Raw genomic sequence first — 24,392 nt, 5'->3', positions numbered from 1 at the left:
GACTTCCTCAAATGGGTGATTTGGAAATTAATGGAGGCCAGTGCGGGAAGGGGAGACCTTCGGAGACACCCTCCCCACCACAGCCTTGGAGAAGCTCCCCCAGAATGCTGGCGGTGAGTTATATTTCTAAAAAAAAAATTTAAAACACACACAAAAACCCAAACGTAGAACCCCGCGAACAGGATGGCAGGTTTGGCTTGATATCCTATTGCTGCCAGTGAGGAGTTCGATCTAATATTGAGCCACCTAACTGATCTGGTTCTATGTCGAACAGGTTCGGAATCAAGCCTTTTCACATATCCCTACCAAATAATACATCTATTTGCCCGACATTGCCCCTGCATATTCTATGGGTATTAAAATGGCTCACCACAACAGTCCCATGTCACAAACTGATTTTAAGTAGCTCAAGAGACCAAACTGTTTATTTCAAGCTTGTCAAAAGTTATTTGCCTAGTCATCTGCAGTGAGAAAATCTCCCCAGGTGACCAATCAGGAAAGCTTTACAAAAGTTTTTTTTTTTTTAAACCTACAAATTACTCACAGAGATGTGTGTGGGCAAACAGGCTAGTAATTTTTGTCCATCAGTTCAGTATTTCTATATTTAGGAAATACACATAATTGTTTTGCTAATTTTGAAATAAAGTTAAATATCGCTAGCCTCATAATAAACCAGCCTTGCGAATCAGTTTAGAACTTTAGCAATACATTATTTAAGAATTAGTGGAGCAGTGAGTCTTTATTTCCAAAATATAGAAAAGCTGAACTGAACAAAGCCACATGATTAATAAATAAAATAAACTCTAAGAAGCTAAATCTACATGATAGTGTTACAAGTGTCAACAAACCTGATCCATGGAGACATGTTTGCCATGGTAATCAAGACGTATTGGAACTTCCGATATGAATCGAAATTCTCTAAATGGGAAAAAAGCAATTAAAAACTATGCAGAAACAGAAGACTAAGTATGTTTTTACTCTGAGCAGTGACAGTTAAAATGACGTCCCAGAACCCTGTATCTTTACTGGGCCACTAACTTGCAGATTATGGTGGATTTTAATGTCAAGTTTATGTTAGATTTTAAAAGTTGCCAGCCCTTCCCTACTACCCATTTAATACGACAAAATCCTGTCTCATAATGTTATTTCTCCTTTTGACCATTTTTGTACTCAAAAGAGTCATTTAAAGGAAAACTGGGAAGTACAGTTCATGAACTTTTGTAATGCAATGTTTCAAATGTAGCTCCAAGGAGAGCTGCCCTTAAGTCTCTCTGTATCCTGTTGCACCACAATACTTATCCAACCCCAGTCTCATAAGTTCTTGTAAGTTTTGAAGAGCACGCTTCCAAAGGACAGCTAGGGTGGGCCAACAAAGAAAGGGACCTGCCCACTTCTGGCATGGAGGCACCTCCAGTGCTAGCTCACTTGGTTCTTTACTAGAAGGAGTTTTACTACCAGGCTTAAGAGATCCTGGCAGGCTTTGAGGCAGAAGAGAAGGATGCGGGCACTGATATGTCACTTAGCATCTCACCTACCACCTGAACCAGAAGGCAGCATCAACACCCTTCAGTGCTGCTTCAGCCTACCTGCACTCTTTTAATCTTGAAAATTTAGCTGGTATGTGGAATGAAGGAGAGGAGACAGACATGTTAGTGAGGGCAGCCAGAAACACCAAGTAAAAGACCCCGGTAACAGAGAAGTTGCCTTATACAGAGTCAGAATATTGGTCCATCGAGCTCAGTATCATCTACGCTGACTAGCAGAAGCTCTCCAAGATTTCCCAGCCCTAGCTAAAGATGCCAGAGACTGAACCTGGTACCTTATGCATGCAAAACAAATGCTCTACCACTGAGCTACAGCCCCATCCCCAAACTATTATATAGCAATAATCTGCTATAAACAAGCCACACTCTATGCAATACAAACATTATCTCAGCCACATTGTTTGCTTACACAATGCAGTCCTTCTGGATTAAGATGCTATTATTTCCAGAGTTATTTTGCCGAGAAGGGAAAATAACTCCTCTTCCTCTGATGTAATACAGCCAGACTTAAAGTATCCTAGGCATAGAGCTATCATTCCAACTGTTCAGTGTCATGTTAATGTATCTTGCTTTTTTAACCAAGTCATTGCATTTCAGACACACAAAGTAACTACTTGGAATTATTCTAACCCAGCAGAAGATAATTTTATTTGTCTTAACAATGGAACAAAACAAAAACAAAGTTTTAGCAGCAGGAGAGGATGTCTGATGAGCCAAAATCAGAAATTCTCATACTTTGCCACAATGGACTTCACCAAACATAACAGGTTTGGCCTCCCCATGTGTGAAAAAAAAAAATCACCTGGTTTGTTAAGGTTTATTATATGCAGTCATCCCTCGCCAACCGTGGGTTTCCCAATTGCGGTTTTAAGTATCCGTGACTGGGAAAGTATCCGGAATGGAACCCTCGCATTTGGCAAAGGATGACTGTATATAAAAGAATAATGTCCCTCCCTGGTGACTGTATAGAAAAGTTTACTTTATATAGTCCCTTTATATAGGATGAGATGGGTGATCTTGTGACAATGTTAAGTGAAATTCTTATATTTTTGGCTCTCAATTTCTTTTTTCTTCTTCTGACTTTCAAATTTTTTTCCTGTCTGCTTTCAATCTCTGCTTTCACCTCCTCTTGTAACTGCCCTCTATTATTTTCCTGAATTTATTTTTTGTTTTCTCTTGTATTTGCTTGTATTTATTATGTTTGAATTTTACAGTTCACTGCCTTGAGCCATGCCTCCTGACATTAAGGTAAGATAAAATGCTCTAAAGTAAACCAATAAAACTAAACTCTAAACATACCCTCTATTTGGTTCAAAGAGACACATAGGCCAAGCTGCCCTTTCTGGTGATGTGAAGAGTGAAGTCTTACATTTGCAGCAGTTCTGTACCTATGTGTGTGGGTACTGCACTGTACATAGGATTCTGGATTACATGAAAGAAAAGCCATTGATTTTCTAGATGTGCTTAGGGCTCTAAAAGTTGAGTTTATGAACAGAGCAGAATGGAAGAACATGGGGACTTTTCTAGAGAGCTCACAGGTCTAAGATGATCCAAGATACCTGAAAAAGATGGGTTGATCACTGAATGATGCTTCTTCATGTGGAAAATTATGGTCATCCCCATTGAGTGCATCCACAGAATCGACACTTCCATTCTGGCTTGATTGTTTGTGTAAAGAGAAAGAAATGACTGGGCTTGGTTCCTTGAAACCGCTGTAGTGCCTGGGCAAGGTACATGTTACTTCAGCACCAGGAGGCTTTTTAACTGCAAATACATTAATTCATGCTGAAATCCAAGGCAGTCAAGGAGAGAGTTACTTGTGTGCATCTCTTGTCAAATGTAAATTAATTATATATATTTTATGAATGCCTAACACAAGTTTAAGTATATATGCTACAAGACATGAAACAGTATATGAGGTCAGAATAGTTACCTTCAGGATCTGGAGTCATTAGGACTTCTACTTCTGTAGAAAGGCTAGTGAAAAAATCCTTGAAGAAAAACAGGGCATCCTATAATATAAAAAGCACCAAGCATTAGTTTAAAAGAAGAAGACACACTGTTTTACAGAGACCTAAAATAATATACTACACAGCTTGGGGTTCTGCACAAACAAAAAAGGAGAACACACTTTGCTGGTTATAGCAGACATTCTTCTCCAGCTATACCTTAAAAAAACAGGTTGCTCACCTGTAACTGATGATCTGGTAGTGATCCATTGATATTCATTAGAATGGGTTCTGTACCTGTGTGGAAACCTCTCGGCGTGGAGTACCACAGCTCCTTTTTGGCACTTGTGCCCCACCCCACATGACCACGTGGCTATTTAAGGTGGGAGGAAGCACCAGCACTTCAGTTCCTTGAAGACTGCTGGAACAGGTGATTAATGATGTATGAACAGGTGAGTTCCAGTTGTAAACTTTCACACTAATGCAAAAGGGAGGTTTGGGAGGGTCTAATGGATATCAACGGATCACTATCAGATCATCAGTTACAGGTGAGCAACCTGTTTATCTGGATCATGCTCCGTTGAATCCATTAGAATGGGTGTTTAGTTAGCTCCTTTAGGAGGAGAGAGTAGAAGTAGTGGTGGTAATTACTGTATCACCCTTTTAAAGACACTTCTCCCAAGACTTGCCTCTGCTGCAGAGAGCAAGTCAATGGTGTAATGCTTTATGAAGAGCAGTTCCAAGGACCATGTTGCAGCTCTACAAATGTCCTTGAATGAAATGTCTGACAATTGGGCCGCCGAGCCACCATATGCCCTGGTACAGTGTGCCTTGATAGATTTTGGACTTTTGAAGTTTGTAAGTCAGGAGGATGAGTTCCACTAACCATTGGGACAATCTCTGTCTAGACAGTGTGTGGCCTTGAGTACTGCCTTTATAAGAAATAAACAACTTCTTTGTTTTTCTAATCGATATTGTTCTCAACAGGTAGAACAGAAGAGCTCTTCTGACATCCAAGGACTGCAAGGCTGTCTTGAGTGTTGTACTCGGAGAGCTGAAGAAGGCTGGTAGAACTATATCCTGATTTATGTGAAATTCTGTCACAACTTTAGGAAGGAAGGAAGGAAAGGTCATGACTTATCCGGATAGAAGCGTGTAAAAGGCACATCCATTCTCAAGGAAGTCAGCTCACTCACTCTACGGGCAGTTGTAATAGCTACCAAAAAGGCTGCATTTAATGAGAGAAATTTGATGTCAGCTGTAGCCATTGGCTCAAATGGAGATACTGTCAGAGCAGAAAGAACCAAAGAAATATTCCATGGTTCTAGTGGCTATTTTATCAGTGGATATAGGTTTGAGAGACCCTTTAAAAAGTTCTTGAGGAAGGGGTGGGAAAATACCATCTTCTCATCCCATCCTGGGTGCTTAGCTGCCACTAAATGAACTTTAATGGAGACATTAGACAGCACTGACATTTTTAATGAGGTCAGCAAGACCTCACGCACCGTAGCCTTAGACTGGCAGAAGCCTCAAGAGGCAGCATAGCAACTGAAGCACTTCCATTTAGTTGTGTAGTTTCTTCTAGTGCAAGGCTTCCTTTGGTTTAACATAATCTTGTTCAGAACCCTATCCTCCAAGCTGTTAGCTTTGGAGTGGGTACTTCTGGGTGCCATACTTGTCCATTGTCTTGGGACAAAAGATCCTGACATGGAGATAGTCTGCTGTACCTGTGACAGGGCAGTCTGAGTAGATGTGGAAACCATGGTTGGTGAGGCCAACTCCCACTCGTGTCGCTCTTCCCTTGTGAATGTGAGACTGAGATCATCCGCTAGGAGATTCTTTATCCCTTTTATGTGTATTGCCACAGGGGTGATGCTGTGCCTGATGCACCAATGCCAAATCTGTATGCTCAATGCACACAGCAACCTGAACACCGTCCCCCCTTCCCTATTTATATAGGCAATCACTGTTGTGTTGTCTATTTGTATCTGAGCAGTTCTGTCTCTGAGTATACGTAGGAATGCCTTCATGGCCTGGAATATTGCCAAGAGCTCTAGGAAATTTATGTGTAGTTGTCGTTCACAGCCCCTGGACTACCTTGCCATTGCAGTGACTCCTCCCCCATCCCAACATGGAGGCGGTGGTCGTCACCCACACTGTGGGGGATTGCTGTTGAAAGAGGACTCCCTGCAAAAGGTTCTCTTCTTGTGTCCACAAGGTCAAGGACTGAATGATCTGATGAGGGACCAGTAACTTTTTTGGTTGGGAATCCACATTCAGGCAGAAGCTGGATAAGAATCATAACTTCAGTTTTCGCATTTTTGGGCGTGTGGACCTGTAGTGACCAGCATTCCCTCCCTCTAAAGAGTTAACCGGAAGTGAGCCCTTGTCTTGACTGACAGACTGGTGAACTCCAGGCAATCAGCACACCAGGTGGGTGGGACCTAGAGAGCTGTTGCCAGGAAGAAGGGAGTTATTTGTTAGAGAAGAAGCTAGGCTGGAGGTACAGAAAACGACAGGTGGCCAAGGAGACTGGCTGCAAGAAAATAACTCTGCAGATCCTTGAAAGACAGCAGGGTAGGAAGCTTAAATTCTCATCAGGAGTTTGGTGAGTTCAAGGGAAGGAGCCAGGGTTGGCTTATGGCTTCGGGACATTTAGTCTAGGGACAAGTTTGTTTAATCAGACTTTGCGCTAGAAACTTGTGTGTGTGTGAGTGAGTGAGTGTGTGTGTGTGTGTGTGTGTGTGTGTGTGTGTGTGTGTGAGAGAGAGAGAGAGAGAGAGAGAGAGAGAGAGCTTTTGCATATTCCCGATACTGTTCTATTATAGTTGATCTGTAATGTAATTAAAATAAGAAACACTAGCCTACGCCCATCCTACCTAGAGCATTGCAAAAGACTCAAACATTTAAGCATGCATTAAGGCAACCTATTTTTGTAACCCTACTAAGTATTCTTAACTGTACCTAAAAGTGAGAAAGCCTCAGATCTAAGTAGTCTGTAGTAATTGAATAAAACTCTTTTTAAAAGTTCTTTTCTTTTTACAAGCTTCTCCAAAGTTGGTTTTTAACTGAGAAAGGGGCGGGGGTGCGAAGGGGGATTCCTCTGGTGCAAACACATCCTCAAACATTTATCAGCTATCAGTTTTCTCACCACATGTAGGCTTGCACGTGGAAGATTTTTGTACTTGTCCAAGAGCAAAATTAAGAGTTTTTTCTGGGATTATCCCATCCAAATCCCAGAGTGTTTCTGTAGACAAAAGGGGTGGTGGTGGCAGCATTCTGAACCTACCGATAACACAGTATAGTTTTAGGAGAAGCCTAGCCAGGCAGCTCAGCAGAGATGATGCAGCATTTCTTTCCCTCACATGAGCTTGCTCTGAGACAAAGGTTTTAATCTGCTACAGTGCCGAACTGTTGTTTGCAGGATGCAATCAGGCCTAGTAGGCATTAGATCCATTTTGCACACTGCAGTGGAATGGACAGGAACTGATGTACTAGTTCTGTTTTGGCCTGGAATTGGTCCTGAGATAAGTATGCTGTGCCTTTCCGTGTATCCAGGACAGCTCCTATGTATGAGATCATCTTCAAAGGGTTGAGATGTGATTTTTTTTTCCAGTTAACGTCTATTCTGAGGTCCTGGAGAAGATGCAATAAGTATTGTATTCGAGAATTTATCTCTTCTCTGACACCAGAAGCCAGTCGTCCAGTAAGGGTAAATTGCCATCCCCTTGGTCCACATCCCCTAGGTGTACCTCTACCACGGCCATGCACTTTATGAATACTCAGGGGATGGTGCAAAGGCCAAACGATAGAACCTGATACTAATATATTGTGAATCTCAGATACTTCTGGTAGGCAGTCCTGATCCCTATGTGAAAGTAAGCATTCCATAGGACTAACACTGCAAGCCACCACTCCTGATGTAAAAGCGGCAGGATGTCTTGCAATGTTGTCATTCAATACTTTCCCACATGAACATATTTGTTCAGATGTCTCAGATCCATTATCAGCATTAGTCATAAGAACATAACAGCCCTGCTGGATCAGGCCCACGGCCCATCTAGTCCAGCATCCTGTTTCGAACAGGGGCCCACCAGATCCCGCTGGAAGCCTACAGCAGGAGTTGAAGGAATATCCTCCCTCCTGCTGTTACTCCCCTGTAACTGGTACTCAGAGGCATCCTGCCTTTGAGGCTGGAGGTGGCCTACAGCCCTCCGACTAGTAGCCGATGATAGACCTCTCCTCCATAAAGTTATCCAAACCCCTCTTAAAGCAATCCAGGTTGTTGGCTGTCACCACATCTCGGGGTAGAGAATTCCACAAGTTGATTTTGCGTTGTGTGAGAAAGTATCTCCGTTTGTTGGTCCTAGATTTCCTGGCAATCAATTTCATGGGATGACCCCTGATTCTAGTGTTGTGTGAGAGAGAGAAGAATTTCTCTCTATCTACTTTCTCCACACCATGCATGATTTTATAGACCTTTATCATGTCTCCCCACAGTCGTCTTTTTTCTAAACTAAATAGCCCCAGGTGTTGTAGCTCATAAGAAAGGTGCTCTATTTATTTTATTTATTTATTATTAAAACTTTTATAGCGGCCTTCCGAAAGGCTCAGGCCCCTGATCATCTTGGTTGCCCTCTTCTGCACCTTTTCCAGTTCTACAATGTCCTTTTTTAGATGGGGTGACCAGAATTGTATGCAGTACTCCAGGTGTGGCTGCACCATCGTTTTGTATAAGGGCATTATAATATTAGCCACAGTCGTCTTTTTTCTAAACTAAACAGCCCCAGGTGTTGTAGCTCATAAGAAAGGTGCTCTATTTATTTTATTTATTTATTATTAAAACTTTTATAGCGGCCTTCCAAAAGGCTCAGGCCCCTGATCATCTTGGTTGCCCTCTTCTGCACCTTTTCCAGTTCTACAATGTCCTTTTTTAGATGGGGTGACCAGAATTGTATGCAGTACTCCAGGTGTGGCCGCACCATCGTTTTGTATAAGGGCATTATAATATTAGCCGTTTTATTTTCAGTCCCCTTCCTAATGATCCCTAGCATGGAATTGGCCTTTTTCACAGCTGCCGCACACTGAGTCGACACTTTCAACGAGCTGTCCACCACGACCCCAAGATCCCTCTCCTGGTCAGTCACCGACAGCTCAGATCCCATTCGCATATACTTGAGGTTGGGGTCCTCCATCCCTTTTGGGGATCTGAAAATAGCAGGGGGAGAACCCCTCCCACCTCTGCCCACTGCACCCAGACGATAGCCTGTTTGTCCAGCAGCTCCTGCACCTCCTTCAGCATGCCAGGAGTAGCTCTCGTAAAGTGCAACCTTTGAAAACACTGGACGAGCCCTGAACTCTATGGTGTAACCTGAAGAGACTATCTTCCACACCCATTGATTCTATGTTCTGTGGTGCCATGCTTGGGCATGGCTTGCCAATCTGATGTTGTTGTTGGCTAATGGTGTTAAATGAGCCTGATAGATGTTGCAGGCCATTCCATTCAGCACTACCTTGTTGGGGTACGCTGTTGCTTGAATTGGGCTGGAGTCCAGCACTGAACAAAGGTGTGATGGGCTGTTGTCCTCAAAGATGCTGCTTAAGGGCATCCCCCTTGTTATCACGTTGGCCATGAGTGTTTTTACTTGGGGCTGGTAATATTTCTTGTTATATGGCTGGAAGGATTTCCTAAAGTCAACAGAGTTCTTGTTGCTTGTAGCCAGAGCATGGTCTGTTATACGTCTTTGCCATAGCCATAAAAGAAGTGGTGGAAATGGAAGTAAAGGTCTTTGTGGTAAATTTAGACTTTTCAACTTTTCCATAGTTGCATCAGTCTGCTCTGAGAATAGACCCTTCCCATCAAACAGGAGGCCGTCAACTTTGTCCTTTATATCATATTGAAGAGCCGCAGAGCAAAGCCACACATGCTGCCTACAGGCAGCAGCTGAGGGCATGCCCTCTCTCCTGCTGTTACTCCCCTGCAACTAGTATTCAGAGGCATCCTGTCTCTGAGGCTGGAGGTGGCCTGTAGCCCTCAGACTAGTAGCCGCTGATAGACCTCTCCTCCATGGAGTTATCCAAACACTTCTTAAAGTCATCCAAACTAGTATCCAACACCACATCTTGTGGCAGAGAGTTCCACAAGTTCATTATGCGTTGTGTGAAAAAGTACTTCAGTGTTGATGGTCCCAGCATTGAAAGTGATTGCAACAATGTTGAGAGCACTAGAAGCTCCTTCAGTGTTGATGTGGAGGCAGGCACGGCATTTGTTTCAATATCGATGCCAGTGCCAAGGTTTGCTTTTGAGCTATTTCACTAAGAGACGAGCCTCTCAATGTTGATGGCCTCAACACCAACACATAAACTACCTCTTGCACTGAAGTAGGCAATGAGCTAGCTTTCGATGTTGAGGATTTTTTTCTTCATTTTTTGCGGGCTCTGATGGGTCTGCCATTTTGTCTCCATGTCACTTCGGCATTTTGGGAGACTTAAATACCGATGCCAAGGGTTTAGACTGCAGTACCCCCTCAACCCTCAATCTAACTTTCTTCGATGATAGTACCCCCTCCCTAGATGGGCCAGGAGGACAACACGTCATCATAAAGTGCAGCCCTCAGACGAAGTTCGAATGTTAAATTGGGTCTGCTTTGAGCCTGTTAAATTGGGTCTGCTTTGAGAATGATTGGCAAACTTACTAGTTATGTAAGGTAATGTGCGCCTCCCCAAGCCCCACAAACACAAGACATACCCATCTTGTGAAGGTAACTTCGAGTTACAACTACCCACGTGGTCATGTGGGGTGAGGCGCAAGCACCAAAAAGGAGCTGTGGTACTTCACACTGAGAGGCTTCCATACAGGCGCAGAACCCATTCTAACGGATTCAACAGATCACAATCCAGATCGGGGAAGTCTAGAATATACCTGTAAAGCTTGCATGAACTTCTACTGAACTGAGCGTGTGAAAATAGATCTTTTAGCTGGGACCCTTAAAACACTAACATTTTTTCATCAAACCCTCAGAGCTGGAATAGAAATATTAACACACTAGCCAACCCCACACAGAGCATCTGTGCACGCTTTGGGGCTGGCAGTTCCCCCTTTCCCCACACCGTCTTGGCCGCCCTCTTCCTGGCGGTGGGGCCGCCTCCTCCTCCTCCTCCTCCATGCAGCTGGGCCGGCCGCTGCCGCCTCACTGTGGCTGAGCTGGGCTGGGCCACCCCCCTGCTGCCGCCGCCTCCATTACTGCTGCCACTGTCCCACCGCAACTTGGTGAGCGGGCAGCCTCCTCACTGCAGCCATGGCAATGGCCGGTGGGCAAAGAAAATTGTGACAGGCGGTGGGCTGCATGGGCAAAATGGCAGTGATGAAGGTGGTGGGTAAACGAGGGAGAAAATGACAGCGGACAATGGGCGGATGGGCTGGCATGAGGGGAAGAGAAAAACAATGGCAGGCGGGGAAATGGTGGGGGAGGGGTGGCAGCGGCAGGAGGCTAGAGGCACAGATGCTCTGCGCCCGGCCCAACTAGTATAAATGGAAAACGTTAAGAAGTATTATGTATAAAGCCAGTGCCTGATACTTTGTCAACACTAAGAAAAGGAACCTACAGCATCTGCAGAAGGGTCTGGCTCTACAGACAGAGGCTGGCTCACTTCTCAGTGGCTCCTGTTGAATATTCTAGGAGACATACAGTCTGGGACACTATTCAGAGGGTACAAAAAACTTAGCCAACTCAACCCAGACATGTATTCATGAGTGGTAGGTTTAGCCCCTCCCTTAATCGTTTTCCATGAAGGCTACCCTTTACTGTGAATGGCTGCCATTCACTCATGTGGGGAATAACAAAGTGCAGTACTCAGAGACATGGTTGCAGTGACGGTGTTGGGAAGCACCCTTAACACCCCACTAGCCGGTGGGCCAGTCTCCACTACTAGGGGCCACATATTATACAGCAGCAAGATACATACCATTATGTGCAATTCCCCCAAGGCTTTACCTACTCCACACAAGCCCTTCACCCACTATAGTGATGGGCACTGCTCTAGCTATTAATAAGAGTGGCATTTCTGAGATGGGTTACAATTCTAAACACCTTATTTTTCAGTTTGAAGAAATCCGGCTAAAGAAAGTATTCCCCACCCACCTCGGTAGGTTGCACAAACAATAAAAAGATAAATGCCCATCTATAGCTGCAAACAACTTAAATTGTACATTACATATCTAATGTAGCTCCAGGGACTGCATTAAAGGTAACAGGAGTGTGTGATTAAGTAAGTATTTGCCTCAAATGCGAGTTTACAGATAGCTCTATTGAGTCAATTCTACGCTTTGTTCTATAAAGCACTTCTTGCTAAACCAACCTGGTCGATATTGAGGCGAAGTGGCATTAAAGATACTCTTAAGCAACATTCTTGTGGCAATCTGCCAGACTCTGGACGAACATGTAATGCTTTGATTGTCAGCTGGAAGACAAGAAGTTAAACAGAAAAGAGAGTTCAGTAAAGATAGTTGTGAATATATATATATATATATATATATATATATATATATATATATATGTGTGTGTGTGTGTGTGTGTGTGTGTGTATGTGTGTGTGTGTGTGTATATATATATACACATACATACACACACACACACACACACACACACACACACACACACACACACAGGCCAGCATCCAGACTAAATCTCCTGTGGGGGAGGGGTGGTTTTTACCAATTTCCCGTTCCCTCTGAAGCCCACTGTGCCTCCCGAAAAGTTGTGCATAGTGGGCTTCAGAGGGGAGGGCTGACTGGCCAAATCACCCCTCTCTTGTAGCACCAGCACAGTATTAGTCTGAAATGTCAGCCACTAACAGTAATTATTTTACATATATTGCCTATACAACAATTTTGGAACATCTGTTTATGTCTATCCAGTATGTTTCAAGGACAGAACTAGTGCAAGACTAATTTGCAACTGATGTAGAAGACTTTTAAGTTCCGTTTACACAGGTGAATTTTGGACGATTTGTCTTCATGAGAATTTTGCAAGCTAACCCAGAACAACATACCTTCTTCAAGATCTTAGTTTTGCACTCCCTCTGAATTCTCACATTTTCAACAGCCAGCAAATTATATGGCCCTTACCATGTTAGAACGTGCTTTTCTAGGCATCTCCTTACTACAGTAGAGGTAGAGAAATTTATTCATCTGTGATGTAGCCAAGCGATCTCTGATCTCAAGATCTTGAACTATAAACACTTGGCGGGAGACAGGCTGCTCCAACAGGTTGACCTCACATTCCAGCTCACTGGAAGGATATACCTCATGCTGGAATTTCACCTAGTAACAGAAAGGGTGGGGTGGGGGGTGGGGGGGGAGAGAAGCAAGAGTTCTGTTAAGATCCATAGTAGCCTTTTCAGTGTCATATACAACAAGCTTAAGAAATGAATACCACATGAAGCAATTATGGAGTTTATGCTTTTGCTTCAAGAAAGAAATTATACCATCTGTCTCAAGATAAAAATGAAGGCAAAAATGAATTCCTCACTAGCACCCCCATCCTAGCCTCTGTTTTAGTCAGCTTTAATATTTGGAAACCCTAGATCCACCTTATCCTTATAACAGTTCCTGCATTTCCAATTAGTGCCAACCAAGACCTTTTATGGCCCATGAACAGAAAAATGATCATCACTGTGATCTATTCAGTTGATATACTAAAGATATTTAATAAAGGCAGCATTTTCTCCGAATTGAAATTCAACAACCAAATCATTTTATTATTCTGAAGTCATCTATTATATTAATTCTCGTAGATGTGCCTCTGTGGGGATGCGTCCCGGCAACCCAGCGGAGTGGCTGGGCGGCGGGAGCTCACGTGCGGCAGGAGGCCGTTGAGTTGAGCTGCTGTGGGGTGGGGGGAGATGGCAACGGCCATGGCAAGGCGGCGGCAGCCCCAGCCACGCATGAGCTCCTGCTGCCCAGCCAATCCGGCTGCTTATTGGCCTGGCCACTGTGAGGAGGCGGCAGCGGCCGCAGGCCTAGCCCAGCCGTGGTTGTGACTGTCACGGCCATGGCCTGGGCTGGGAGGAGACAGGAGGCGGGGGGCAGTGGGAGAGACTGGCCCTGGCAGGGGTGAATGGGGAACAGGTGGTAATGGCGGCAGGGGTCTTTTTGGCTGCCCGCCACCCGGTGAGGCTCTGTGTGGGGGGAGGTGGGGAGGAATGGAAGGGGGGAAGGGCTAGAGAGCACGGTGCTGGAGGGAGGGGGGAGAGAGGAGAGACCGGGGCAGGAGGGAGAGGGAGGAAGAAACAGCCGGCCCCAAAGCGCACAGATGCTCTGCGCGGGCTCAGCTAGTTTAACTTTATTTATTTAAACATATTTCTATACCGCCCATAACTTGCGTCTCTGGATTTACAATTAAAATAATTTAAACATTAAAATCACCAACATTAAGATCAGATAAACCCCAATTAAAAATATTAAAACTATAAGTCTAATTAAAAGCCTGGTGAATAAATATGTCTTCAGTGCCTTCTTAAAAGTTGCTAGAGATGGGGAGGCTCTTTAACGCACATATTGGCAAAATTTGGAAATTTGTAGGGGCAAATCAAGCTCTTCTGAGTGCCTACAGCGGCTTTTCCAATGTTGAACCACAGCTCTTCAGCCGTGTCAGAAGCTTCCTGTTGAAAGTCCCCCAAATTTTAAGAGTAGATTTGCTGCAGTTGGATAGTTCCGAAGCACAGAGCACCAGTGGAAATTCCGCACATAACCCATGAGTCCTGGTTACTGCTAGGGGTGTGCATGGAACCAGGTTTGGCAATTCGGTCTGAACTGCCGGTCTGCAAACCAGTCTGGTCAAACCAACCGGCAGTCCAGTCCATTTCGTTGAACTGGTTTGACCCAGTTCAAGGGCAATGCTTGTAAAGGGGAATCGGGTGAGGAATTGGTGGCGGTTCTCCCTATTTGTGTGACCCCCATGCATGCATGGAGGCCAGCCCACGCTGCTGGGCGGGGAGGCAGGGGGAGGGAGCGCCAGCAGGGCTTAGAAGAGCCACCGCCACTGAAGCCAGTAAGGTGCCTTCTTGCCAAACACCCTCCACCCTGCTTTACAAGCATAGCCCTCGAAGTGGGTTAAGCCAGTCCATATTGGACTGGGCCTGGTCCGGTTCAAACTTGGACTGGCTGCCTTTTTTTGAGGCTGGTCTGGTTTGAATTTGAACTGGGCCAGTTCAATTCGGACCGGTTCTGCACAACCCTAGTTACTACTGGCTAAACTGGATATTGCTCTTTGCCTCCCAGGAGTTCAATTGATTGTTATGACTTACAAAAAATGAAAAGTTAGTACTACCTGGATTGTAAAGCCAGTAAGTGTAATGTTGCATATGTGTTCTGGTAATAAAATGCCCTACTGATACCACATACATGTTTTGATAATAGCATGGACAAACAGGGCTCCCATCAGCTGCAGGGAAGTCCCAGAAACAAGCAACTATTTTTATTTAGCAATAGCAATAGCAATAGCACTTACATTTATATACCGCTCTATAGCCGGAGCTCTCTAAGCGGTTTACAATGATTTAGCATATTGCCCCCAACATTCTGGGTACTCATTTTACCGACCTCGGAAGGATGGAAGGCTGAGTCAACCTTGAGCCCCTGGTCAGGATCGAACTTGTAACCTTCTGGTTACAGGGTGGCAGTTTTACCACTGCACCACCAGGGGCTCTTAATTTGCTGCCTTACTTAATTTGCTGCCTTACTTTGCTCAACTGTATTTCCATCAAGAAATCTGGGTTCCTTCCTCTTCCCCCAGATGCTGCATTACGTCCGTGCCTTGTTGGTGTGTGAGAAGGAGAGCTCTGTGGACTACTGGGAGTAGAAAGAGAAGAAAAGTTATTTTTCAGTGTATTTCACAATTCCTTTCAGCAAACAATCACAGACAGTTTGCTGTGCTTTGCAAACTGAGATTTCCTAATAAGAAAGTGGGGGTGGAGTGATGGCAAGAAGTGAATGTGTTGCTACTGGTTAAAGGTAGAGTGTGCCATCGAGTCGGTGTCGACTCCTGGCGACCACAGAGCCCTGTGGTTTCTCTTTGGTAGAATACAGGAGTTTACCATTGCCATCTCCCATGCATTATGAGATGATGCCTCTCAGCATCTTCCTATATCGCTGCTGCCTGATGTAGGTGTTGCCCATAGTATGGGAAACATACCAGCGGGGATTCGAACTGGCAACCTCATGCTTGCTAGGCAAGTCATTTCCCCACTGTGCCATTAGGTGGCTGTTTCTACTGGTTACCAGAAAATATTTTCTTCTTACAAATTAATACATCTCTCTCCAAAGCAATGAAGGAAATAATATAACAGGCAAGCAGTGGATAGGTATTAGCAACATATATTCTGCCATGCAAAATAAAATTTAATATAAGCTCATTAACTGCAAGTACTTTATCTGTCTTCACAACCTTCAGTTTCACTAATGTTAACACTGAGTAGCATCTAGATTAACTTAGTCATAGCTAAGTCTCACCAGTTTACACACTCACCAGTGCTACATGTGTGTAAGACTGTTGTGTGTGCACAAGAAGAGAGAGCCTATTTTCATCATACCTCAGAAAACATGTCCCTGAAAACGCCCCCAAACATTGGAGACCTATTTTAAGAGGGGCATTGGGGGCGGGGGGGAAATCAGAGAAAATTTTCCCTCTCCCACTTGTGTGCATGAAACTTTGCACATGCAATGTTGGTCATTATGTGAATGACTGGAATAATGGGACTCAAGCAGTGTTCTCTCTAATTTTTTTCATCTGTGTGCGTAATGGTTTTTGTTCTGGGCGGCAGTATCAAGGCAGTGTGTGTGCACATTTATTCAGAGTGGGGCCTTCCTGATTCAATCTGAGCGGGATCTAAAATTGACTGAGTGGACATCAAAGAACATGTGAGCGTACGCAAATGTGCACACCTTAGAGGGAACACTGGACTCAAGTTAGTTATTGCTACTTGTCTCATTAAAATCAATGGTGTTTGGTCTGGATGTCACCTGCTGTTTTTCCAACAGAATCTTAGCTGAAGAGACAACCTGATGAGGGTGCATACTTTAAGCAACTATACCACACTCCCTCAGATGCAGCCCCTGGGGAAATTGTGTACTCTAGACTGAGAAGATACACATTTCTGAATGAATACATTATTCAAGAGAAGAAAATATTTGTCCACCCAGTTCTATGTTTTGAAGTGAAAGATCCAGCTTTTGTTTAACACCAAAACCATCACCACAAATATTATACATTGTCCAATGAAGTACTTACATGTAGCTTTTAGCTGGAGATGTAGGTGCTACAGTCCCAAAATCCTTTCCCCCATAAAGGTGCCAAATGAGGGAGATTTCTTTCACAACGTAGCGCACCAACGGGACAGGAAAGCGTAATGGAGCTTTGCTTGTGTCTGCCTTTTTGACTGGTAGGCTGAAATGATTTTCTTTTATTAGGATTGCATCATCGACCATTGTTTTCACAATTGGCTCCTCTTCCTTATCCTAAAAGGGTATAGGAAATTAAGTGCATGCTCATCAAATGATTTTTTTCACCTACTTTCCTTAAGTAAGCTTATGAGATCATCCAGCTCGGAGAGGGGGCGGGATCTGCACCAAATTTGGTACAGCTATAGGGACACATAGGGACACCCCAACAGCATAATTTGTGACAATGTCATCCATCTCAAATCAAGATGCCAGATGTGTGTACATTTGAGATGCAAGTGGAAAACGATTTGGGCCAAATTTAGTACAGTTGTAGGGACACTTCAACAGCGTAGTTTGGGATGATGTTATCCACCCCAATTCAAAAAGGCCGGATGCATGAACGTTTGATGCACAAGTGGGCTAACTTGTGAAGATGGTAATTAACAATTAAGGTTAGAGTAAAAGGAAATTACCAGAACTTCAGATTTTTCATTTCAAATGTTTGTTTTATATGGGAAAACTATAATTTTTTTAATTCTGTATTATTAAGTTTACTGTAGGTTTGTAAATAGCAACTGGGGGGGGGGGAGAGAAACCACCTTCAAAAATTGCCTGCAAATGACTAGAGCCATTTCTTGCTATTAGAAGGGAATTGGGAACTAAACATAGGTAAAATTTGGGAGACTAGTAATTTCTATGGATTTATTCTCAGAGCTGGAATAAAGCAGAAGTGGCAAGACAAAGAAAATCCTTACTTTCACAGGACTTCACCTAAGATAACTGCTAAAGTACACAGGAGCTAAAATGAACAATGCTAGCATTTCTGAAGGCAGCCGTGAACATTCTAATGAGGCACATGCATTAGAAGGGTCTTTGGGGATGCGTCTTACACAACTCCCCAGCCCTCTTTCATGCACACTGTTGCACAAGGGGACTAATACTTGGAGTGCTTGGAAGTATTTGGGTTTTGGAACAATCTTGCATGTCCTAGAGGACTGGGGAGTTGCATGAGGGCTCCTGCTGTATGCCTGCAGGGGCTCAAAGCACATGCTCTTCATTAGTCAGGATGATAGCTACTGTTCCTCACTCTGATTTTGATTTCTCATTAACGTTAAGAGCTTCTTACTGAGACAACAGCTTTGGGTGCAAAAAGAATGCAGAAGTCATCATTTTCAGAAGGCACATCTCCCATAGCTTCATTAATCATATGATGAGTGAACGAAGCATAAGTGGGGCTTGGCTCTTGGGAGAGGTTCCCACTCTCATCAGGAAATAGGAAAAGGTCCGAGCAAGAGGGTGCCGGCGTTTGAGTCTTTTCATCCAAAATCCCTAGAAGAGGTATACACTGTCCATGAAACCTGCAAATTGCTTTATGACATAACAGTTCTAATAGCAACTCTATGTTCTGAGAAGCATACATATCAATAAGCATAAATATCGGTTTCAACTCAGATAGTCTTCCAGTCCAGACCACGGCAAAAACAAGTTGTTGCTCATATAATTCCTCATGTTGTCTGTCTGTTAGTCACACACACCTCTGCACTTTCTGTTTGCAATTTAGCACCAACTAAGTTGCAGTGGTATCCAAATAAACAGGTTGCTTACCTGTAACAGATGATCTTTCTAGTGATAATTCCAAAGCTCCATGAAGTGCTGTTCGGCTCTGCTGAATTGCATGTGTTGCACGACCATTATTTTCGGTGGGAGGGTGGTTTCTCCTCAATTCTTGATCGGCCGCTGCGATGAGCAAAAATGTTGATGGACAAAGTCTGGTAAGTCATTATTAATGTGGAAGTATCCTAACAGTGGGGTAGGCTGGGTGTTGCGAGTGAACATGGATCACTGGAAAGACCACCTGTTACAGGTAAGCAACCTGTTTATCTTTGAGGTGACCCATGTTCCCTCACAAAATGGATGATTAGTGAGCCCAGATGAATGGTGGTGGGTGCTAGGAGATTGTTACAGCAACTTTTAAAGAACTGCTTGACCAAAGTTAGCCTCTGTCATTGAGTGGATGTCCACAGCATAATGTTTCACAAAGGGAAGATCTGAGGACCACATAGCTGCTTTGCAAATGTGTGTAATGCTGATGCCAGACATGTGGTCTGCTGATGTGTCCTTAGCTCTAGTGCAGGGCTCAACTTCAGCCCTCCTGCAGATGTTGACCTATAACTCCCATCCCTGGCTATTGGCCACTGTGGCAGGGGATTATGGGAGTTGTAGTCCAAAAACAGCTGGGGGTCCAAATTTGAGCAGGCCTGCTCTAGTGGAATGTGCCTTAACCTTTGAAGGAAGCTTGACACCTTGTATGTTGTACCATATGAAGACTAGTTCCACAAGCTGAGATGAGTCTCCGTCTTGATACAGGTTGTCCTTTTTTCTCTCCCTCATAGAAGATTAATAGTTTGTTGCTGTTTCTGAATGGCTTTGTTCTGTCCATATAATGAAGTAGAGACCTCCTGAAATCCAAAGGAATGCATGGATTTCTCCAGAACTGTAGGAGGATTTAAGAAAAAAGATAGTTAAGACAATATCCTGGTTTAGATGGAATTCAGATACTATTTTTGGTTTGAAGGGTGGATCTGTCCTTAGAATGACTTTGTCTGGATTGAATTTAGTGTAAGAGGAGTTATCTCGAAGATCTGTTAGTTCACCGACTCTCCTTGCCAATAGGATGGCAATCAAGAACGCAGTCTTTACAGATAGAGACTTCAGAGAGGAGGCGGCTAGTGGTTCGAATGACGCCTCTGTAAGTGTGGATAAGACTAAGGAGAGACTCCATGGTTCAATAGACTCTCTGAATGGAGGAAACTGGTTATTTATTCCTTTAAGGAACCTCTTTGAGTCAGGATGCGAGAAAATAGTGTGCCTTCCCGGTGTCTGGCAGAGAGTGCTGCCATATGAATCTTGAGAGGAGGATTGGAAAATCCCGATTTCTTTAGGCTTTTTAGGCATAGGGGAATTTGACCTATAGTGGCACTGTAAGGGTCAAAGCCTTTGGTAGTTACATATTAAGTGCATTTCTTCCATTTGCATATATAGTTCCACCTGGTTGATTCTTTTCTTTCATTCAGGAGGATTTCATCTAACAGTTGAGCCTCCAAGCAGTGAGGTCCAGCACTTGGAGGTTGTGATGGAAGATGTGCCCTGAACCCTGCAGCCAAAGATTCTGGCACTGTGGGAGAATCTAGTGTTGACTTTGTGACAGATGCAGCAGAACGGGAAACCACAGCTGTCTGGGCCACCATGGGGTGAGTAGAATGCACCAAATCCCTTCTTGCAGTATTTTGCAGTATAATTTTAGAGAGCAGGGGAAAGGAAGGAAACAGGTAGTACAGGTGTTTCTTCCATAACACCTGGAAGGCATCTCTCATTGAGTCCTTCCCTATGCCTACTCTGGAGCAGTAGAAATTGCATTGTTTGTTGTCTTGTGTTGCAAACAGGGCTATTAGAGGGGTTACCCAGATTAGAAAGGTGCTTTGGAGAGCCTCCGGATTTACCTCCTACTCATGTTGCTGGGAGAAATTCGTCCCTGCTCAGGATGTCTGCCAAGGTATTGTTTATGCCCTTGATGTGCAGGGCAACTGGGCACGCATGATGGTTTATGCTCCACATCCTCAATTGTAGGGCTAGACTGCATAGAGACCAGGAGACCATTCCCCTCTTGGCGGGTTAATGTATGCCATCACCATTGTGTTGTCCAGCAGAACTTGTACTATTTGATTTTTCAACAGAAGTAGAAAGGATTTCAGGGAGTGTAATATTGCCAGCAATTCCAGAAGGTTTATGTGTAGGGATTGCTGTTGCATTGTCCATTTGCCTTGGGCATGAAATCCTGCACAGTATGCTCTCCAACCTTTTATGGAGACATCTGTTGTCAACATTAATGATGGGGTTAGAAACTTGAAGGGCACCCCCATTGAGAGTGAGTCCATTCTGGTCCATCACTGCAGGGACTGTACTGCAGGAGGTGTAAGAGTTGGTCACATGTTCTGGCTGTCTAAATTTGGTCTGTATACCGATGGAAACCAACTTTGGAGCTGGAGAATCTGGTGCACCACATGAGTGATGGTGGCTGTGCAAGAGGCTATCAAACCTAATAGCCTTGCATGGTATGAACACTTTGTCTTGGGCTGAGTGAAAGGGTGGAGATCAGCTGCATGATCAACTCCCTTGTGTCCCCGGTAGGTAGGCCCTCTTTGTCTTGGAGTCCAAAATTGCTCCTATGAACTGAATTCATTTTTGCGGTTCTAGGATTGATTTAATCCAGTTTACTTTGATTCCTAGCTTTACTAGGTGGTCTAGGATGTACTGAACATGAGAGATTAGGTCCACATTGTACTCTGATGTCACTAACCAGTTGTCTAGCTAAAGAAATATTGATATCTCCCGTGTCCTCAGGTGGGCTACAAGTGTACTTACACACTTGATAAAGACATGGGACACTGTACAAAGTCTGAATGGTAGGACCGTGTACTGGAAGACTCTAGAACCCAGAGTGAATCTCAAATATTTTCTGTATTTCAGCTGTATTCCCACATGGAAATAGGCATCCTTTAGGTCTAGAGTCACAAACCATTCTTCCCTCGCTAGTAGGGGAAGGATGTCTTGTAAGGATATAATTCCAAATTTTCTCAGTCTCACGTGTTTCTTTAGTTGCCATAAGTCCATAATGGGACGGAGTCCTCCATTCTGTTTGGGGATCTGGAAATATTTCAAGAAGAAGCCCTTCTCCTTCTCAAGTAGAAGACCTTTAGTAGGGAAGTGTGGGTGAGGGGGGAGCTTGAAAGGAGCCCCCTTGATCACAAGAAACCCAGTGGGAAAAGAAGGTAAGTACTATTCCCTCTTTCATATTTGTGAGAAATAAAGCTTCAACTGTTGAATAGCTGACAACTTCAGCTAAGATCTGACTTCCAAATAAACAATCTCCAAATACTCTAAACAGCTAACAAAAACAGTCATGAAGATAGAAAGCCAACAGGGGAGTGGGTGCTTCCCAGTGTATTGTACTGAGTGTTGCATATATGACTATCTGCTCGATAGGCAGAAGTCGTGGGCGTGTAATCAGTGCAAGGAGCTCCTGGCTCTCAGGGAACAAGTTCGTTCCCACGAAGCCAAGGTGGCTGATCTGGAGAAGCTCAGAGAGTCATAGAGGTACGTGGATGAGATGTGATAGAGGCATCCCACTCCCAGGCTGATTACTCCTCTGCTGTCAGGGAGAATGAACATTTCGGGGAAGGAGCTTGTTATTCTGAGGAAAAGGGAAACGCTCCCTTAGAAGGAACCCCTTCCGTGAGTGATGAGCCCATATCCTCTCGCACAGGGGATACTCCTCCAGAGGATGGTGGACTCCTAGTAGCGGGCAATTCAATCATTGGGGTAGAGAGAGATGGATCTGTGACAAGTGTGTCAACCGCACAGTGACTTACCTGCCTGGTGTGAAGCTTGCGGACGTCATGTGGCATCTAGATAGGTTGTTAAGCAGTGCTGGGGAGGATTCAGCTTTTGTGGTGCACGTTGGCACCAACAATATTGGGAAATGCGGTCAGGAGATCCTAGAAGCCAAATTTAGTCTGCTAGGTAGCATACTGAAGTCCAGGACCCCCAAGGTAGCATTCTCAGAAATGCTATCTGTTCCACGTACAGGGCTAGCAATATGGATGTGAGAACCAGTTCAACCTAGAACCAATGGTATCTTTCTCTACAAACGTAGGATGGAAAACATCGAGGGGTCACTCTTACAGGGGATGCTGAAGGAGTTTTTTGAATTGCAACTGTTCCAGAATCTTTGTCACTGTCCAGTCCATGAGGAAAATCCTTCAATGTAGAACCTGGGGAAGTTGTGGTTGGTGGATCCCATCAGAGACTCTACATTCCTTGAGGTGGTCTTCTCATGTAAAATTGAGGACATCTCTTTTGAAGAGATCTGTCTTCCCCCTACTGAAGTCAGTGTCATCTGCATGGATGGATTGAGTTGGAGATACATCCAGTGAGAATTCTATCATACCAGGTGACACATTGCATACCCTGCTTTTGGTAGGGTTTTCTTGTGTCTTGATCTTCGATGTTGTCATGTTGGCAACATCAGGACATAGTAGACATCGATGGCTGTGATGTCTATGTAGACAATCAGCAATGCTTGGAGTTCGATGAACCTGGCAAGCATCATCTTTGATGTTTATGCTTTTTGTGGTGTTGACGTCAACCATCCTTTTTCACTGCCTCTGGTTTCTTAAACATGTTCTCTGTTCTCTTTGTTCTCTATCAGGAGGAGGAGTTCGAATTATGGATGTAGGTGAATCCCTCAATGTCAACCTCGGTAGTAGGTCGACATCAAAATCTATGAAAGTGGGGACCTTGGCATGAATTTGGGGGTGGAAGCGCAGTTTCACATAATGCTGCATGGAGACAGAGTTTCCATAATGCTGCATGCTTTTTCACGTTTGCTTTGAGACAGCCAAACAGATTTTCAGGATCTCACGTTGTGGTTTTCACCCAGGTAAATCAAACATTCATCGTGCCTATCAGAGGAGGGTAGCATTCCTCTACAAGAGGCAAACTTTTAAAAAGTTTTTTCCGAGTCCATCAGACCAGCAGCAAAAGTGCAATACAAAAGAGAAACAAGAAACAGACCAGAAATTAAAAGCCAGAAATCTCAGCAATAGAACGAACTTAAGATGAGATACAAATAATAAACCATGTCTGAAGGTCAAAGATAAACCAAAAGTCTGTAGGTCAAAGCTAGAATAATCAGGAATTTCCCCACACACACACAGGAACTGGGAAACAAACAGAGTGAATCCTTCACAATGCAAATAGCGTGGCAGTAGAGAAGGAACTGAGGAGAAGGCACTCTCCCACCAAAAATAACCGTAGTGCCACACATAAGATATGGCTGAGCCGAAGAGCACTTCATGGAGTTTAGGAATTCTTCTGTGCAGGTTACTGAGCAGGCACAGAACCCATTTTGTGAGGAAACATGGATCATCTCAAAGATAAGCAAGTTATTTGCCTTTGTCTTCCAAACCAGACTTGGAAACCCATTTCAAAATGGGTTTCGAATTCTGCTTGTGAGAACAAGTGCTAACCATAGTTTGCTGATCCTGATGTCACACCAAGTTACAGTTACCACCACTTTGCAAACTGAAAGTGCAGCCATGTGTGAGAAAGAGGCACACAAACTCATGGCTGGTTTCTAATTTTCCAAGCCATTGTTTGGATGTTTGTTTGAACTGAGCTATTAGGTGCATAATTTAGCATTTATAGCACAATATTATCTTTGACTGACTTTAACCATAAAGGATAATTTTACATCAGGATCAAGAGTAAGATGTTGAGCTCCAGTATGAAGTGATTTTACACAGCTAGATCTGCTCTAGTGCTCCTTCTAAAAGACATCTTCTTGCAACTCTCTAATTGCTCAAATATCCTAACCATGCCAGTGCTTAATTTCCCAAC

General features: G+C 44.0%; 1 protein-coding gene across 3 annotated transcripts in view; it reads right to left on the bottom strand.

Moving 5' to 3' along the window:
- Positions 1-24,392, bottom strand: part of ATG2B (autophagy related 2B) — a 111,659-nt gene that overhangs the window by 10,037 nt on the left and 77,230 nt on the right. For all 3 annotated transcript variants that reach the window (XM_053267763.1, XM_053267755.1, XM_053267748.1), the window contains exons 30-37: positions 18,061-18,263; positions 16,783-17,009; positions 15,236-15,344; positions 12,621-12,815; positions 11,852-11,953; positions 3,478-3,556; positions 3,104-3,308; positions 849-918 (exon numbers count right to left, since the gene is read on the bottom strand). In XM_053267763.1, coding sequence (XP_053123738.1) covers positions 849-918; positions 3,104-3,308; positions 3,478-3,556; positions 11,852-11,953; positions 12,621-12,815; positions 15,236-15,344; positions 16,783-17,009; positions 18,061-18,263 — 1,190 coding nt within the window. The remainder of the gene's footprint in view (positions 1-848; positions 919-3,103; positions 3,309-3,477; positions 3,557-11,851; positions 11,954-12,620; positions 12,816-15,235; positions 15,345-16,782; positions 17,010-18,060; positions 18,264-24,392) is intronic.

Source organism: Hemicordylus capensis, chromosome 1 (genome assembly GCF_027244095.1).
Source record: "Hemicordylus capensis ecotype Gifberg chromosome 1, rHemCap1.1.pri, whole genome shotgun sequence".
Lineage (NCBI taxonomy): Eukaryota > Metazoa > Chordata > Lepidosauria > Squamata > Cordylidae > Hemicordylus > Hemicordylus capensis.
Note: the sequence above shows the minus strand (reverse complement) of the source record. Positions and strands in the feature narration are given on the sequence as shown.